The 15,393-nt window shown below is 45.7% G+C and overlaps 5 protein-coding genes across 5 annotated transcripts in view; 3 read left to right on the top strand and 2 right to left on the bottom strand.

Moving 5' to 3' along the window:
• kalrnb (kalirin RhoGEF kinase b) overlaps positions 1 to 474 on the bottom strand; it is a 29,493-nt gene extending 29,019 nt beyond the window's left edge. Inside the window, exon 1 of the mRNA XM_067260985.1 lies at positions 408 to 474. Coding sequence (XP_067117086.1) covers positions 408 to 474 — 67 coding nt within the window. The remainder of the gene's footprint in view (positions 1 to 407) is intronic.
• A 1,116-nt stretch (positions 475 to 1,590) lies between these two features.
• Positions 1,591 to 2,694, top strand: LOC136966477 (ropporin-1-like). Its single transcript, XM_067260984.1, has 4 exons — positions 1,591 to 1,709; positions 1,914 to 2,028; positions 2,131 to 2,292; positions 2,509 to 2,694. The coding sequence occupies exons 1-4, from the start codon at positions 1,591 to 1,593 to the stop codon at positions 2,692 to 2,694; spliced, it is 582 nt and encodes a 193-aa protein (XP_067117085.1).
• A 743-nt stretch (positions 2,695 to 3,437) lies between these two features.
• Positions 3,438 to 7,356, top strand: LOC136966256 (IQ calmodulin-binding motif-containing protein 1-like). The gene is made up of 13 exons (XM_067260720.1): positions 3,438 to 3,753; positions 3,940 to 4,105; positions 4,367 to 4,484; positions 4,628 to 4,721; positions 4,943 to 5,042; positions 5,256 to 5,428; positions 5,529 to 5,638; positions 5,722 to 5,840; positions 5,927 to 6,069; positions 6,271 to 6,419; positions 6,503 to 6,640; positions 6,786 to 6,942; positions 7,026 to 7,356. Exons 1-13 carry the CDS (start codon positions 3,654 to 3,656, stop codon positions 7,283 to 7,285), a joined length of 1,827 nt encoding a protein of 608 aa, XP_067116821.1. The 5' UTR covers positions 3,438 to 3,653; the 3' UTR covers positions 7,286 to 7,356.
• A 186-nt stretch (positions 7,357 to 7,542) lies between these two features.
• pwp2h (PWP2 small subunit processome component) lies at positions 7,543 to 13,654 on the top strand. The gene is made up of 20 exons (XM_067260735.1): positions 7,543 to 7,667; positions 7,859 to 7,971; positions 8,056 to 8,150; positions 8,265 to 8,364; positions 8,500 to 8,643; positions 8,742 to 8,877; positions 9,014 to 9,279; positions 9,435 to 9,649; positions 9,783 to 9,919; positions 10,022 to 10,170; positions 10,373 to 10,520; positions 10,710 to 10,860; positions 11,072 to 11,252; positions 11,393 to 11,540; positions 11,738 to 11,846; positions 12,017 to 12,082; positions 12,383 to 12,601; positions 12,850 to 13,000; positions 13,119 to 13,193; positions 13,290 to 13,654. Exons 1-20 carry the CDS (start codon positions 7,650 to 7,652, stop codon positions 13,441 to 13,443), a joined length of 2,775 nt encoding a protein of 924 aa, XP_067116836.1. The 5' UTR covers positions 7,543 to 7,649; the 3' UTR covers positions 13,444 to 13,654.
• Positions 13,655 to 13,806: 152 nt separating this feature from the next.
• Positions 13,807 to 15,211, bottom strand: zgc:64002 (uncharacterized protein LOC393330 homolog). The gene is made up of 3 exons (XM_067260736.1): positions 14,970 to 15,211; positions 14,626 to 14,833; positions 13,807 to 14,462 (listed from the first exon to the last, which is right to left on the bottom strand). The coding sequence occupies exons 1-3, from the start codon at positions 15,130 to 15,132 to the stop codon at positions 14,018 to 14,020; spliced, it is 816 nt and encodes a 271-aa protein (XP_067116837.1). The 5' UTR covers positions 15,133 to 15,211; the 3' UTR covers positions 13,807 to 14,017.
• Positions 15,212 to 15,393: the final 182 nt, after the last annotated feature.

Raw genomic sequence — 15,393 nt, 5'->3', positions numbered from 1 at the left:
AAATCATTAGAGAAAACACTGCAGGCAAAACCTGGACTGTAGCCTATATCCATAAACGGTCGGTCCCATATCATGAAGGAACCTCTCATTCACTCTTTCACGCACACACAATTACACACACGCACACAAACACACAAATATACACACCGCCCCGAAACTAAATGCATAGAGTGATTGGTCCGCCCAGTTCATGCTGCAGCGGAGCAGTGAAAATCAAGATGATTGGGACTGATTTTCATAGGTCCCCTCTTTCTATCATTAATGATAACGGACAGGCACATTCCTCTATGGTAATACATCCCCCTTCACCGGGGTAGGCGCAGCTGTTAACCCCCGGTCATCCTGGTTTGCACATTCTCCCTTAGCATAGACGTTTGCAAGGTTTACTGTGAATAATGAGAGCCCACCTGCTTTAGCCAACCCATCCTGGCCCGTTTCAACGGGGCCCGTTTGGGCAGGGTCCCCGGGATTCATCCTCTCCTTTCCTCCAAGTCCCCCACGCCTTTACCGGGAGGTTGGTTGTTATATACCCCGTTAAATCCACCGATGGTTGTTACCAGAAGAAAGTCAGTCAGTCAGCGCGCGGCCCCATCCCCATATTTCTGTATCATAGCTTCTATCCTTGACCGTCGATGCGCGCATTCCCGTTTTTAACTCATTCGTTACAGTCACCGTGATCCCGCATGGCATCACTTCAGCCTGCGGCCTCGCTCGCTATTGTTGTGGGGCAGTCTTCCGAGCCTGAGGAGGCTCGTGCTGCGTCGACAAGGCACCTCTGTCTACTTGCCGACTACTACACAGCCGATTAGGCAGCCTACAATGGGCTGCCGTTACCGTCGAATCCACACGCAGGCGCACGCGTCGCGGGTGCCTTATAGCTGCACCGAGACCCGGTTCCATGCACAAGGCGCGTGAAACGTATTCACTCTCGTGCGGTGTCTCAATCAGAACTGAGGATATCAGTGCATAAGGGGCATTCCCTGATTGGTTCTTAATATGTTAATATCTTCACATTTAAACACACCAGGGCACCATTCCTCTTCTTGTGAGTCACATCAAATACGCAAGGAGCGTGTCAATATCATTTGTCTCAGGATGCTGTGGACTAAAAGCTTATTGTGGTGGGAGAGAAGAAAGCTGGTTATAGCGCTAGGTCTGTACAAAACCAAGAATCCCCGTCATATTTTATCATCCCAAATCTAATTTATTCATATCATGCCGGCTGGTTGGTGTAGGCATGTATTGATGCTGTGTAATTCTACAGCGTAGATTGCCTATTCTTCTTTCAAACCACTTATTAAGCATCAAAATGAAGAAATGTCGCCCCTCTGAGGGCGTTTTGCGGCTATTACCACACTGGCATTGTCACAAAAGGCACAAGGCCTATCTGTCCTCTATTGCAATAGAACCTAGCCTGTCCTCTGCTTTCTCTGTAGGCATCATGTCTAGCACGTCACAATACTTCTGTGATGCGGGTGACTAAACCTTTATCAATTAATAGCGCATACTTAGACAGCTCATTTCCCGCCCTTCACGCCGCCAGGTGCCTGTCCCGCCGCGGGTTCCCCTGTTTCACCTTCGGTTTTCAACATGTCTTTAAAAGGTAGACAGGTGGTGGTCATACCACCAGAGCTTCCGGAAATTCTGAGACAGTTTACTAAGGATGCCATCCGAACCCAGCCAGAAGACCTGCTGAAATGGTCCACAGAGTAAGCTCATTATAACAGCCTAAAACGCTATTTGAACCTTGTGTTTGAATCTTACCCAAGCAAAAAAACATTGACTAGGCTATTAAGTTATTCAAGTTTAGTTCAATAAGCTGATAGATGGCTGTACAAAGGGGCTTCTGTGTGTTTAGTGCAAACTCCTGTAAAAATGTTGACCAATGTTTCAAGTTCTCCTGTCTGTACCAGGTACTTTGGTGCTTTAGCCCAGGGCAAGGTGTTACCGGTTAGGGAACCAACACCACAGATGGCCAATCCCGGCATGGACCTCACACCTGAGATCCTTAGCGCTATGCATTTCAAGGTGATGAGGCGACACACACACACACACTCTCACAACCACAAATTACAGTCAAGGTAAACGCTTCCTTCTAGTTGCTGGTTGTCTCCTCTCCCTTTATCTTAGATGCACAAGCAAGATATGATCAGTAAGCAGGAGCTGGAGTGTATGTGGCGAGGGTATGGATTGGCAGAGGATCTCCTCAAACATATCATGAATGTAGGCTGTTTCTGTGATGAGCTGGTCTGGATCAAGTTCTTTGCCCTTGGCTGCAGCTACCTTGGAGGGGTAATTCTCTCTCTCTCTCTCTCTCTCTCTCTCTCTCTCTCTCTCTCTCTCTCTCTCTCTCTCTCTCTCTCTCTCTCTCTCTCTCTCACTGTCTCTCTCTCTCCCTCTCATACACAAACCCACACCATAAACACTCTCAAAACACTCATATTCTACAAAAAACACATGCAAATAATCAACTTAACCTTTCTCCCTGACCTGTCCTACCTCTGACAGACGTTAAAGAATGCCATGACCCATGCGCTGTACATCCTGAATGCTGACAGCACATGTAAGCCACCAGATGCCTGCATCCCCTTTGAGACATTCCGCTCCATGTATTTGTACCTTGCGGCTGTGGATGGGGAGGTGTCACAGTCCCAGGTCGACCGTGCCCTAACCTACCTGGAGACACAGGCGTGAGTTTCATTCCAGATATGGCAGGATAGATGCTGTACAAAAATGACTCACTCTCTCACACACCCAAACATGCACAGCAACAGTCTAATGCATCAGTGCATACACAGCTACACCCAAACTGTGTGATATTAATGATCTCTCTCTCTCTCTCTCACACACACACACACACACACACACACACACACACACACACACACACACACACACACACACACACACACACACACACACACACACACAGGAAGACAAGGAATGGAGTTGTGAAAGTATCAGACTTTATCAACAGTCATAAAGTGCGTCTGGGTTGAGCTCAGCAAGCACCTGTATATACATGATTATTCCTATCAGCTGTTCAATAAAGATCAGTTCATGCAAAAACCTGTGTTTTTATTTGTTTTATTCCCTGTCAAAAAATTCAGGAGGCATCGTTTATTGATATGCATGGAGAAACGTTGTATCAATAAGAATTGTTACATTTTTATCCACAAGAGGGCAGATGTTTGCCTCCATAGGAAAGTCCAAAGGTATAAGACATTTCTCGTACGGATTGGAAAACAATTTTTGTATTCAACCATATAATCAAAGTATTCTTATGTGTTTTCAAGTGGACAGGAGAGGTGATCTAAGTAATACATTGGCTGTATGTTGTTCAATCTAATGTGTTTGAATATTGCAATTCTGGCTGATGGCTGGTGGCTTTAGTCGCAGCCCGATGACGTGACGTTACCGTAGAAACAGACGCAATTTTGGTGTGTTATTTTTGCGATCGTGAATGTACATTTTCATAGAGGTCAACTAGCTATCTATCTCACTTACATTTCACCAACTAGCTATCAAACCTTCCTGACGAGGACTAGGTAGCTTGTAATATCAGACATTAACATTTACAAATGTATTAGCAAGCTGTAGTTGCTTGAGCTGAACAGCTAGTGCTACAGTAACACTAGTGCTAATAAAACGTAATGAGTCTATCTACGGGAGACACAGCTCTATGTGCTCTAGTGGCCAGGAAAGATCTGAAGCCGGAGAAACAAGTTTCTCTTGTTCTCTCAAAGCTGCAAGGTAACGTAAATAACTATTTTATAACATAACATGCCCATATCGTGGGTAGTTAGAGGGCTATCTAACTGGCTACTGGTCTTTAACTACCAGGGCAATGTTTACAGTTCTTAACATTCATTCTGATGTTAAGGAGTATTAAATATGTTTCGGTATGTGTTAACCCATTCATGTAACTTCACAATGAAGATATCCTGAGGAGGAAGTCTGTCCAAGATGGTGCACAACTGGATGCATTCAAGCAAGACTTGTATAGGGATGGAGTACTGAAATACTGTGCAGATGTCCTCAATATGAACTATGACAAAGTGGACGGAGGTTATGCATCTGCTACACAAATTGCTGAAATACTGAGGTGCGTTTGAAAGTTATCTTAGTCAATTTTAGTATAATAACAATATACAAAGTCTATAAACAAAGCAGCGCTACTGCTGGATACTGAATAACAGTATATGAATGAGAATATACTCATATAACAGAATATGAAGTATATATTCATATAACAGTATATGAATGAGTATATACTCTTATACTATGTGGTCCATGAATGATCAGATCGTTTTGGTTGTGTCTTGAGATTATTGAAAAAAAAATCTAAATTCCTCTTCTTATGCAGCTCCTGTTGTGTGGGCGTGAAACTTGACAAAGACGAGCTGGCCTTCCATAGGAGGCTGCTCCCATCCGTCACAGATAACCTTCTGTCATTGGCTCTTCGGCTCATGACAGGTCTGGAGGTAAGACACAAACACGTCTGAAACTTATTTTGTTACTTAAGAGTGTCTCTTAAGTAACACTTGGACTCCCTCTCTCTCCTCCCTTTTCCCTTTTTTCGCTCCTTCCCTCTCACCCCGTTTCTCTTTTCTCTTTCTCTCCTTAGGAAAATGGACAGCCTGAAATGTTGCATCACTTCAGGAAGGTCATGGCCTCTCTGTGTTGGCTTCTGAAAGGACACAACCACCTGGCTTCACAAGGTGAGAAATGCGGGCTCCATCCCATACTTACCCATAGTACCTCACTTATAACTCTGAGCATTTGCTATGAATTATGAGAAGATGTCAACGATTGCTGAAAAATGAAAAACGTTGTTCCTTTCTTTTTCTTGTCATTCACCGATCTCACCTCCGTTCTCCCTTTTTTCTCATAATCTCCGACCCCCGACCCTCTTTGATCTTCCTCTGTCGTTCATCTGTAGCCCTCCAGTCCACGCTCTATGAGCACATCCAGATGAGCGAGGATGAGAGAGTGAAACAGGTGTGTCTGTCCTTGTGGCAACAGGTCCTCTCAACCAACAGGTATTTCCATCTATGATACGCTGCCAAGCATCGCATTACCTATGTCAGCATTAGGAGTGCATCAGCACTCTTAATGTAAGTGTTATCGATTGAATATGCCAATGTTCCAACCTAATAGAGCCTTCCAGTCTCTCATCCGTCTCTTCTCATTCCTCCCTGTCTCTCTTTCTATAACTCACGTTGTCTCTTTTATCCTCCATCCTTCCTTTATAGTGAGCTACTTGCAGATCTGAGGCTGGACTGTCTGGCTGTCTTTCTGGATGACGTTGCATTCGAGTTGACAAACTCCTCCCAATCAGCTGTGGGTGGGGCAGCAGTTCGATTGCTCCTCCTGGTTGCCAGACAAAAGGGCACCACCTTACGGTTCATCGTCAACAGATTCAGAGGTGGGCAGCAAGACCATGAACACACACACACACACACCTGAAGGTTAGTCATCATGAATGCTGACCTGTTGTGTGTGTGTGTGTGTGTTTTGCACACCAGGACTGGACAAGATCATTAGTAAAGAATATAGAGGGCGTGGTTTGGAGGAGGAAGTGGATGAGCTGCTTAACCTGCTGCACAGTGGAGCTCACGAACCAGTGAAGACACAGGTACCCACACCATCTGTGTGTGTTTCTGTGTGTGTGTGCATATGTGCTCAGGTGTGTGTGTGACCCTCTCTTGTTAATAACAGCTGTCCAAGGAGTGTGTGCGTGCAGCGTGTGTCATTCAGGCTGCGTGGCGGGCCTGTCTGACCAGGAGGAGGGTGAAGAAACTTCCGGGAGCTGTCAGCACGCTACAGAGGAGCTTCAGGTGCGTGTGCTGTGTGCGTGTGAATGGAGTTATTCAAGTATCAAACTCCATAGCTGTGTTCAAGACGTGTGCGTGTGTGTTGTCAGAGAGCGGAGGAGGAGGCGGGAGCAGCAGGCTCAGGAGGAGCGCTGGGCGGAGGAGCTTCGTCTGCAGGTGTGTGCCCGGAGACAGAAAGCCAGAAGAGAGTTCCACCAACGACAGCTGGAGCTGCTGCATCTGCTGCCCCCAGGTAGCGCACACACACACAATCTTTCTCTTTTTTCTTTTCTTTTGACATTTACATTACATTAACATTACATTTATTCATTTAGCAGACTTCCAAGAGAGAGCTTTACAAAAGTGCATAGGTCACTGATCTTAACAACGAGATTACCCAAACATTGCGGGTAGCCAAAACATGAAGCTTTTATATGTGCCTGTGTGTGTGTAGGTCAAGTCCAGAGGTACCTGGGAGAGGTGGAGAAGCAGGCCGCTTTGATCATCCAAAAGGTTTGGCGAGGTTACAAAGAGAAGAGAAGATTCAAGCAAGTCAGACACACACTCTCTCAGTACCGGGCTGCTGTTGTTCTGCAGAGAGCGGTAATCACACACACACACACACACACACACACACTTTCTTGTGTACATAAAACTAAAATAAACGTGTTGTCCCTTGGCTTTAGGTTCTACGTTTCCTAAAAAAACGAAGGGCGGAGAAAGTCCCTCCTCTTCCCTCTCCTTGGATTGGCACGCAAGGTTTGACAGACAGGCGAAGAGCAGAGCTGAAAAATGAGGTGGACGAATACATTGCCTTCCACCCTGTAAGTCACCATGGCTTTTGATAAGAATCCTGAACCTTAAGTGTATGTATAGTGTGTGTGTTATGTATTTTGTGTACATAGGCCATGACTCGATATTTGGATTTTGCTTCTTTTAATATCTCCCTCCATGCCTCCTTTCCTGCAGTCCTCTGTGGTGTCTGAAGGGGGCACTAGGGAGCTCCATACCCAGACCCAGGCCTTGCTGTTGCAGCACCTCCAGGGGAGGGAGGCTGAGAGGAAGGCCCAGATCCACACACAGGCCCTGCTGGCTCAGATCAACACTGACCTGGAGCTGCTCATGAGTAGGTTTCCCTCTCTACAGTAACTTCACACACACACAGATTGGGTCTGGACGTGTGTCTATCTTCCCTCTCCTGTCTTTCAGATGCACCTGCCCTCAGTGTCGCCTCAACAGCTGACTGTGAGATGTTTCGGAGTCGCTCCGCCCCTGTGGCCGCCAGAGCCCGGCAATCCCACAATGCCATTCTTCAAGGTGCCAAGCTACCGTGGTGGAAGATGCTGGGAAATGATAATGACTTAATTGGTCTGGACTCTGAATCTGAGCACACAGATCACCTGGAAATAGAGTTTGACACATTGTTTATGCCTGGAAGCAAAGAAAAACTTTTCACAAAGTTATTATAATGTCACCATAATGTCACCATCATTGTTACAGTAGAGATGTGTAAGTTGAATGTGTCTCTTAACCTCTAAGACCAACATCATCTAAAAAAAATGTAAAAAAAGTTTTCGAATAATGTTTGCAATAAAACTTTTTACTTTTCTACATAAAGTGCAGTTCTATCCCTTTCACTGAATTTCATGGCAAATTACACTCCAACCGCTAGGTGGCTCTGTGGCAAAATTAACCCGGAAATGTGTAGTGTCAACACCTGCGCACACACGTGTGGTTTGCAAGCATGAGATGAATGAAGCCTTGGTTAAAATCTATATGTGATATATGTTCTAAATTATATTAATACTGCATGATACGTAAACTGCTACCAATATGAAGTTTGCATACAGGGTAAGTTTTGACAAGCTGCCTAGTTAACATTGATAGCTGGCTAGCTAACTTACCACCTTTGCTAGTTATCTTGACAGTTTGCTGGTTGAACTAACCTAAGTGTCAAATCAAAATACAAATGAATATGCTGATTTGTGTCAGTGCTAGCTTGTTGCATGTATTACTAGAAATAATATCAACTGTGCTCCTAGTTCTCCAACCTGTTGGGAGCTGTTTACCGCCATGGGAACCTGAGCTTCTCCAAGGATGGAAACTCTGTGATCAGTCCGGTTGGAAATCGAATATCTGTCTTTGACTTGAAAAAGTATGGCAAGGCTGCAACCCTTTATTAAAATCTGATAGTTTTACTTGAATGTGATCTGATCATTTTCTATATCTGTCCTATTAGTAACAAGTCTGAAACGCTGCCAGTGTCCACAACGAAGAACATTACTTGTGTTGGCCTTTCCCCGGATGGCTGCTTGGCAGTGTTGGTTGATGAAGGTATAATTAACATGTAATAAAATCTAAGTATAAATATGCAATGGTTGACTTTAGGCCTAAATATGTAATCTTGACAACTGGTTTTTATTTCATGTGTTTGTCTCTGTGTTACAGATGGAGCAGCGTTGTTAGTCAGTCTTGTAACAAGGGCTGTGCTTCATCATTTCCACTTTCACAAACCTGTGAACAGTGTACGATTCTCTCCTGACGGCAGGTATAAAACTACATGTCCCAGTACATGTCAATGCAGAACTCACCATGTGGCATTGTTTTTATATATTGAACATAAGATATTAGATGAACCTGCAGATTATTTTTAATTTGTATCTTGTAATTTCCTCACCTACAGGAAGTTTGTGGTCACCAAGGAGAATGTCGCCCTGATGTACCATGCTCCTGGGAAGAAACGGGAGTTCAACGCCTTTGTGTTGGACAAGAGCTACTATGGGCCCTATGATGAGACCACCTGCATCGACTGGACAGACGACTCCAAGTGAGTGACTGTTGACACGTTACATTTACCTTGTTTACATACAGTAACCCCCCCCCCCCTGAATTACAACCATGTGTTCCTCCTCTCCCCCGATGCAGGTGCTTTGTTGTGGGAAGCAAAGACATGTCGACCTGGGTGTTTGGAGCCGAGCGCTGGGCCAACCTGATCTACTACTCTCTAGGAGGACACAAGGACCTCATCGTCGGTTGCTTCTTTGAAAAAGACAGTTTGGATGTGAGTGAAAAGTTTCTTTTAGTATGAAGCAAGAGCCTTATTAGGCTCAAACCAAAGGTGCTGGGTCTTTGTAACCCTTACACTGTCTGAGTGTGTTTAGGTATGCAGTGAGTTTAACCCAGTGTGTGTTCTTCAGTTGTACACAGTGAGTCAGGATGGGATGCTGTGTGTGTGGGAGAGCGACACGGAGCCGGATGGCCTGGTTCTCAGGAGGCCCCGGGAGACCCCACAACCAGCGGGGAGGCCGAGCACCCGAGGGGACCAGTCTGAGGAGGATGAGGAGGAAGAGAACAGGGAGGAAGGAGAGGAGGGAGAGCCTCGAGGGGAGGTTGTCAAAGGAAAGGCAGATGGGCCAATAGAAACGGAGGGAGTAGCAAACGTCAGATACAAACTGATTAGCAAGTAAGACATGTCACCTGCTACTCACCTCTGCTCAAAGGTGCTCTAGGCCTTTTCCTTTTATGTTGTGGTCTGATGGCTTGAATTTCAGCCATTTTTTTTAGGTAATTTGGGAAACTACTTGGGAGTCACACGTTGTGTTTGTCTTCCTGCGCAAGGCATTTTTTCAACAAGGAAGGCGACTTCAACAACCTGACGGCAGCCACCTTCCACAAACCGACACACATCCTGGTGACGGGCTTTGCATCTGGGGTCTTCCACCTCCACGAGCTCCCTGATTTCAACCTCATTCACTCCCTCAGCATCTCTGACCAGAGGATTGCCTCAGTGGCTATCAACGGCTCCGGAGACTGGATAGGCTTTGGCTGCTCAGGTAGGAAAAAGGCGGGAATGCTGCTTTGTTGAGTATGGAAAAAGATATGGCTAAAAAAAGTATTTTCTTTATTAGCCAGCTCAAATATGACAATGTGCCACTAACTTTCCATATTCGTTCCATCTTCCCTCAGGGTTAGGACAGCTGTTGGTGTGGGAATGGCAGAGCGAGTCATACGTCTTCAAGCAGCAGGGCCACTTCAACAACATGGCCGCCCTGGCCTACTCTCCTGACGGCCAGTACATTGTAACAGGAGGGGATGATGGGAAAGTGAGTTATTAGACAAACTATAATGAACACCATTACAACAATTGTAAGTGTAAAAGGTATCAACAGAAGCAGGTGTGCTGATATGGGGTTTCCTAATGGCAGGTGAAGGTATGGAACACCAGCAGTGGCCTGTGCTTCGTCACCTTCACCGAGCACACCAGCAGTGTCACCAATGTCACCTTCACCTCCAGCGGCTTTGTCATCGTCAGCGCGTCTCTCGATGGCACCGTCCGAGCTTTTGACCTGCACAGGTAAGATCTGCTGCTCTCGCTGACCTGGACAGGCCACAGACAAACTGGCTGGATGGGGGATTACTGTTCCTGCTAGTCACCAGACATGTACTGGCAATACTCTCACAGTGCTCCAATGTTGCAAGGGCTTTTCATGAATTACTTGTATTTGAACACCCTTTGTTAGTTCTTCCGGTAGTCTCACTGGTTTGTGTCTCCTCAGGTACCGCAACTTCCGGACGTTCACGTCCCCGCGGCCCACTCAGTTCTCCTCTTTGGCGGTGGACCCCAGCGGGGATCTGGTGACAGCTGGAGCCCAAGACTCCTTCGAGGTCTTCATCTGGTCCATGCAGACCGGGCGCCTGCTGGAGGTGACCGACCCCAACTACCCCACACTCTGTGTTGATGCCAGCCAATTGGCTGTTTCAAACAAAATGTTATCCAAGTCTAAATCTAAATAGATCATTTCATCCCAGAGTTAGACATCTTTGTCTGCTCTGAAAGTTTATAAGGGTCTCTTTATGATGATTTAACATGGTCTCTGTGTGGTTATTGGCTAGGTCCTGGGGGGTCATGAGGGCCCAGTGAGCTGCCTGTGCTTCAGCCCGGTCCAGTCTATCCTGGCCAGCATCTCGTGGGACCGCACTGTGCGTCTCTGGGACATGCTGGACAGCTGGCAGACCAAAGAGACCCTGCGCCTCACCTCCGACGGTAATGATGAAAGGAAGAGGGCCGGTTTTTACAAATACAATATAACCAACAGCTATTTCTGAATGTGGAGTTGAATACTCTTTATTGTAGTGTTCACTGGATAAGAGATGCCTGTCATCCTAAATGAACGAAAGCTCACCTAAATGCTATTTTCAGAAGTGGACGTGATTGTTGTTCTCTCTCTTTCCTCCGGCCATGTTTGCTGTTCCAGGCCTGGCCGTGTCCTACCGCCCAGACGGGCAGGAGCTGGCAGTGGCCACCCTGAACGGAGAGATCTCCTTCTGGAACCCCCAGACGGCCGCGCAGCTAGGCTCCATCGCCGGGCGTCACGACTTGGAGACAGGCCGCAAAGAGACAGACAAGATCACTGCCAAACAGCTAGCGAAGGGAAAGTGAGTCATGTGGGAGGGATGTGTGTCTGTGTAGATGTTAGGAAACTTTTATTTTGTCAGAGTGAAATGTTTATCTTTAGGATGATCTTTCTATCTCACATCCAATGTCTTTTTCTGCACTTTGTACCGTGTGTGTGAAGGTCCTTTACGTCGCTGTGCTACTCGGCGGACGGGGAGTCTATACTGGCCGGCGGTCAGTCCAAGTTTGTCTGCATCTACAACATCAGGGAGCAGATCCTCATGAAGAAGTTTGAGATCTCCTGCAACTTGTCTCTGGACGCCATGGAGGTACTGACCAACAAGCAGTTTCAGGTTACCATGGATAGGACAACTGACTTGTATTCACTAGTATTGTAAGAAGATTTCCTCCTGTGGAAAGCTTTCTGCCCCTTTATATTCAGTTTATTTTGTTATGTTGTTTTCTTTCTTTGCCTTGTGCTAAATGACGTGGTGGTTAAACTGTGTGCTCTCTCCGTTCTGTGCAGGAGTTTTTGGATCGGCGGAAGATGACAGAGTTTGGGAGTATTGCGCTGGTCGACGAGGGGGTGGGGGATGGAGATGGGGTCCAGCTCAGTCTGCCTGGGGTCAGGAAAGGTAGGAGACAGCCCTCACTGTGCTTTAGCATAGCAGTGGGATTGTACATGCTTATTATTATTATATAATTGATTTTTAAAGGATTTTCTTTGTATTATTATTATGTAAATACATATAGATAATATAGATTTATTGAATGACTGAATGTTGGCTTTCTCTCTCTCACGTAGGAGACATGAGTTCTCGTCATTTCAAACCTGAGATCAGGGTCACCTCCCTGCGTTTTTCTCCTACTGGTGGGTATCAAAAGGAATTGGTCAATTTAGATCCTAACTTTCCCTTGCTGTATTATTACTTGTGCAGTGTCCTGTTGGCGGTGTGATAGATCCATGGTTCCATAGTTTACCGCAGCTCAACTGGTGATATTTATTTGTGAGATCCAGGGATCAATTGAACCCAAACTGCTCATCCAAACGACTTCCTCTGCAATACACCAGCTGTCACTCAACTTCATACAATTCCTGGTTCTCAATATAATCAGATATTCCTTAGTTTAGATTGAAGTTCTTCCGTCTCTCTCGCTTCTTCCCCCTCAGGTCGGAGCTGGGCTGCCACGTCCACAGAGGGTCTGCTCATCTATTCCCTGGACGGGGCTCTGGTCTTTGACCCCTACGACCTTGACCTCGACGTGACCCCGCTCAGCGTCCGCCGCCAGCTGCGGAAGATGGAGTGGGCGTCGGCTATCGTGCTGGCGTTCCGCCTCAACGAGAGTGTCCTCACACAGGAGGTCCTAGAGGCCATCCCACATCAGCAGAGTGAGTGGTCGGCTCTTGGACTTACTTCCTGTATTACTTGTGTGTAACCTATGTCACCAGATTACCGGTCACCAGTTTGTGAGATTGTCATTGCCTTGAGTAAAGGCATAATGACCTAATTACCCAATAAGTTAGTAAGGGCAAGAAAGAATTTCAAGTATATCTTGAAATAGTAAAACAACAGTAAAGTTGAGTCTTTATATGGTGGCCCTGTGTGTTTGTAAACATTTATGTGGGGTGTGTGTTAGTCCCGGTGGTGTGCGGCTCCCTCCCTGACGTGTACGTCGAGAAGCTGCTGGGCTTCTTGGCGTCGGCCCTGGAGAAGTCTGGTCACCTGCAGTTCTACTTGAGCTGGGCGCAGTCTCTCCTCACTCAGCACGGACAGAAGCTCAAGAGCAGGTGGGAAGTTCCAGACACACACTACCCTGAGGAAACGGACAGACTTTCACTGTCACAATAAGCAGGTGTTTTTGTTGCTCTAACGTTGGGTTGTGGTCTTCTGTTTTGTGGTCGACAGGTCTACGGCCATACTACCCACCATTCAGTCTCTTCAGAAGAGTATCCAAAGGCATTTTGAGGATCTCTCAAAACTGTAAGTACCAAGATTATTCTATACAATCACACAGGGAATAGGAGCAATGGAGCATCCGGTGATTTCTGTGCTTTCCTGTGTTTGGTTCCTGCTCAGGTGCGACTGGAACATGTACACCATCCGATATGCTGTGGCCCTGTCCAAGCAGAGGGGCGTAAAGAGAGGCGCAGACAAACAGGGGCAGGAGGAGGACGAGGAGGAGGAAGAGATGTCAGACAAGATGAGCGAAGCTTCACTGATGATCCTGTAGGGTTGATTGCATCCAAACAAATATTGAGCGGGCATCCTCTCCTTCAGTGGGAGAGAGGGACTTGTAGCAGACCTCTCTAAGTGAACACAAGAATTTGAGAGAAGGGTTCAGTCACTTCTGTTCTGAAAGACACAGCGCATGTGTCAATAGTGTAACGTCTTTTTGCATCAATTGTAAACCTTTTTATAGTAAAATATTGTGTGAAACTGGACTTGGTACACATTTTTTACATGAATATCTTGAGGTTTGTGCTTATGTCTCGCCAAACTCCATGGCAAAACAATGTTGAAAACATAATGTACACCTGACAGGACACACCCACCTTCCGCTCAGTAGGTTCAAAACAGATCAAATCTGGTCCTGTCCATTATAAGTATGAATGTTTATTGCAATGTCATCTTGTATGTTGCAGTTGCGCAACATACACATACAAAATACAAAAACATACAATACAAAAATGTTGTACAGTATAATTGTAAAGTACAAGTAATATTTGGAGAAGGCACTTTTGAATAGATTAGAGATTATATGATCGATCTTGAGGGAAATGTAAGCCTTCTAAGCTAGTTCCTAGTTAGCATATGCAAACTTTTTTAGATGACTTAACAGCCATCAAGTGAAACACAGCACTGTAGTCAGACACTGTATCGTTTTCTCGGTTTGGAGCAGACTGAACATTAAATTCCGTTACAGAAAAGCCAAGCTCCTTCAGAATTCCCTCAACGGTGGCCTGAGACAAGTCAAGACAGGAGAACCTCTGTCCCCCCACGACATAGTAAGTCTCTCCAAGCACTCCAACCATGACAAGCAACCCCCCCGGGCGCAGCAGGGATGCAATGTTGCGCAGTGAACAGCAGTAGGTCTCCAGGTCTTTGCATGCAGCTTCCAGACACAGACTGGTGACAATGCAGTCTGCTGGTTCCACTGTGACTGGGTGGAAAGGGTTCTCCAGGCGGACGTCACACTTCAAAACCTGCTTCACTCTCTGCCTCAGCTGCTGCGCCACTTGGGAGGGTGTCCTTGGTTCAAAGGTACAATGGGTTCATTGGAATTTTTGTCTCAGCACAGTGGGAAAGCATTTTCATTCAAATGATTTGCTGTGTATTAGAATCACAAGTTGTATACATTTATTGTTCCACAGATACTGTCACTGTATCTGACAATAGTTTGTATTCACTTTACCTTTCCCCCCCAAGATTGCACACATACTGGATGACTGGGAGCCAGTCAAAACAACCCTCCTCATCATTGAGCCACTTCTTTATTTCCTGACGATTGCTATCAGTGTAATCTGATACCAGAATGTCTTCATAGTGTTCACTGGCACTTATTAAGCTGTGGATTGAGGGACCAGTGCCAATATCTATAAGTCTTTGCCCACTGTGTTTCCCTGAGAAGACAAATACAGACTTATATTACTCACCGGTACTGTTAACTTGTATACATATACAATACATTCTGGTCTCACCATCCAGTACTGGAATTCATTCAGAAATAAAGTGGCTTTGCATGCAAATGTGCGTCACCTGAAGAGAAAGTCTTGCTTAGACTCCACAATGAGAAGGGTACATCGTTCTCGTCCGGATGACCATCAGGATTGGAGTAAAATGAGTCGATATACACCCGAGAGTTAAAATGAACTTGATAAAATTCACCCTCTGTAAAGGTGGGTTTATGGGCCTCCTGCATTTTGTGACAGACTTTTAAGCGTGCGTTATGAGTATGGTTGGTCGGTGCTATCCTTGTGAAACCGAAAATATCGTCTAAACGAAGTAAACAACAATGGGAAGTTCCGGTGACGTTTGAATTTTATTTTTTGGTCTGAAAGCCATTTAAAAACGGGATATTTTGTACTTAGTTTTTAAATCAGGGTCTAATAATACGGTCTTGCATAAAAGTTCTTATTTGGTGCAAAAAAATAAATACATGCCCATAAATGCAAATAATAAA

The sequence above is a fragment of the Osmerus mordax genome, chromosome 22 (assembly GCF_038355195.1).
Source record: "Osmerus mordax isolate fOsmMor3 chromosome 22, fOsmMor3.pri, whole genome shotgun sequence".
NCBI lineage: Eukaryota > Metazoa > Chordata > Actinopteri > Osmeriformes > Osmeridae > Osmerus > Osmerus mordax.
Note: the sequence above shows the minus strand (reverse complement) of the source record. Positions and strands in the feature narration are given on the sequence as shown.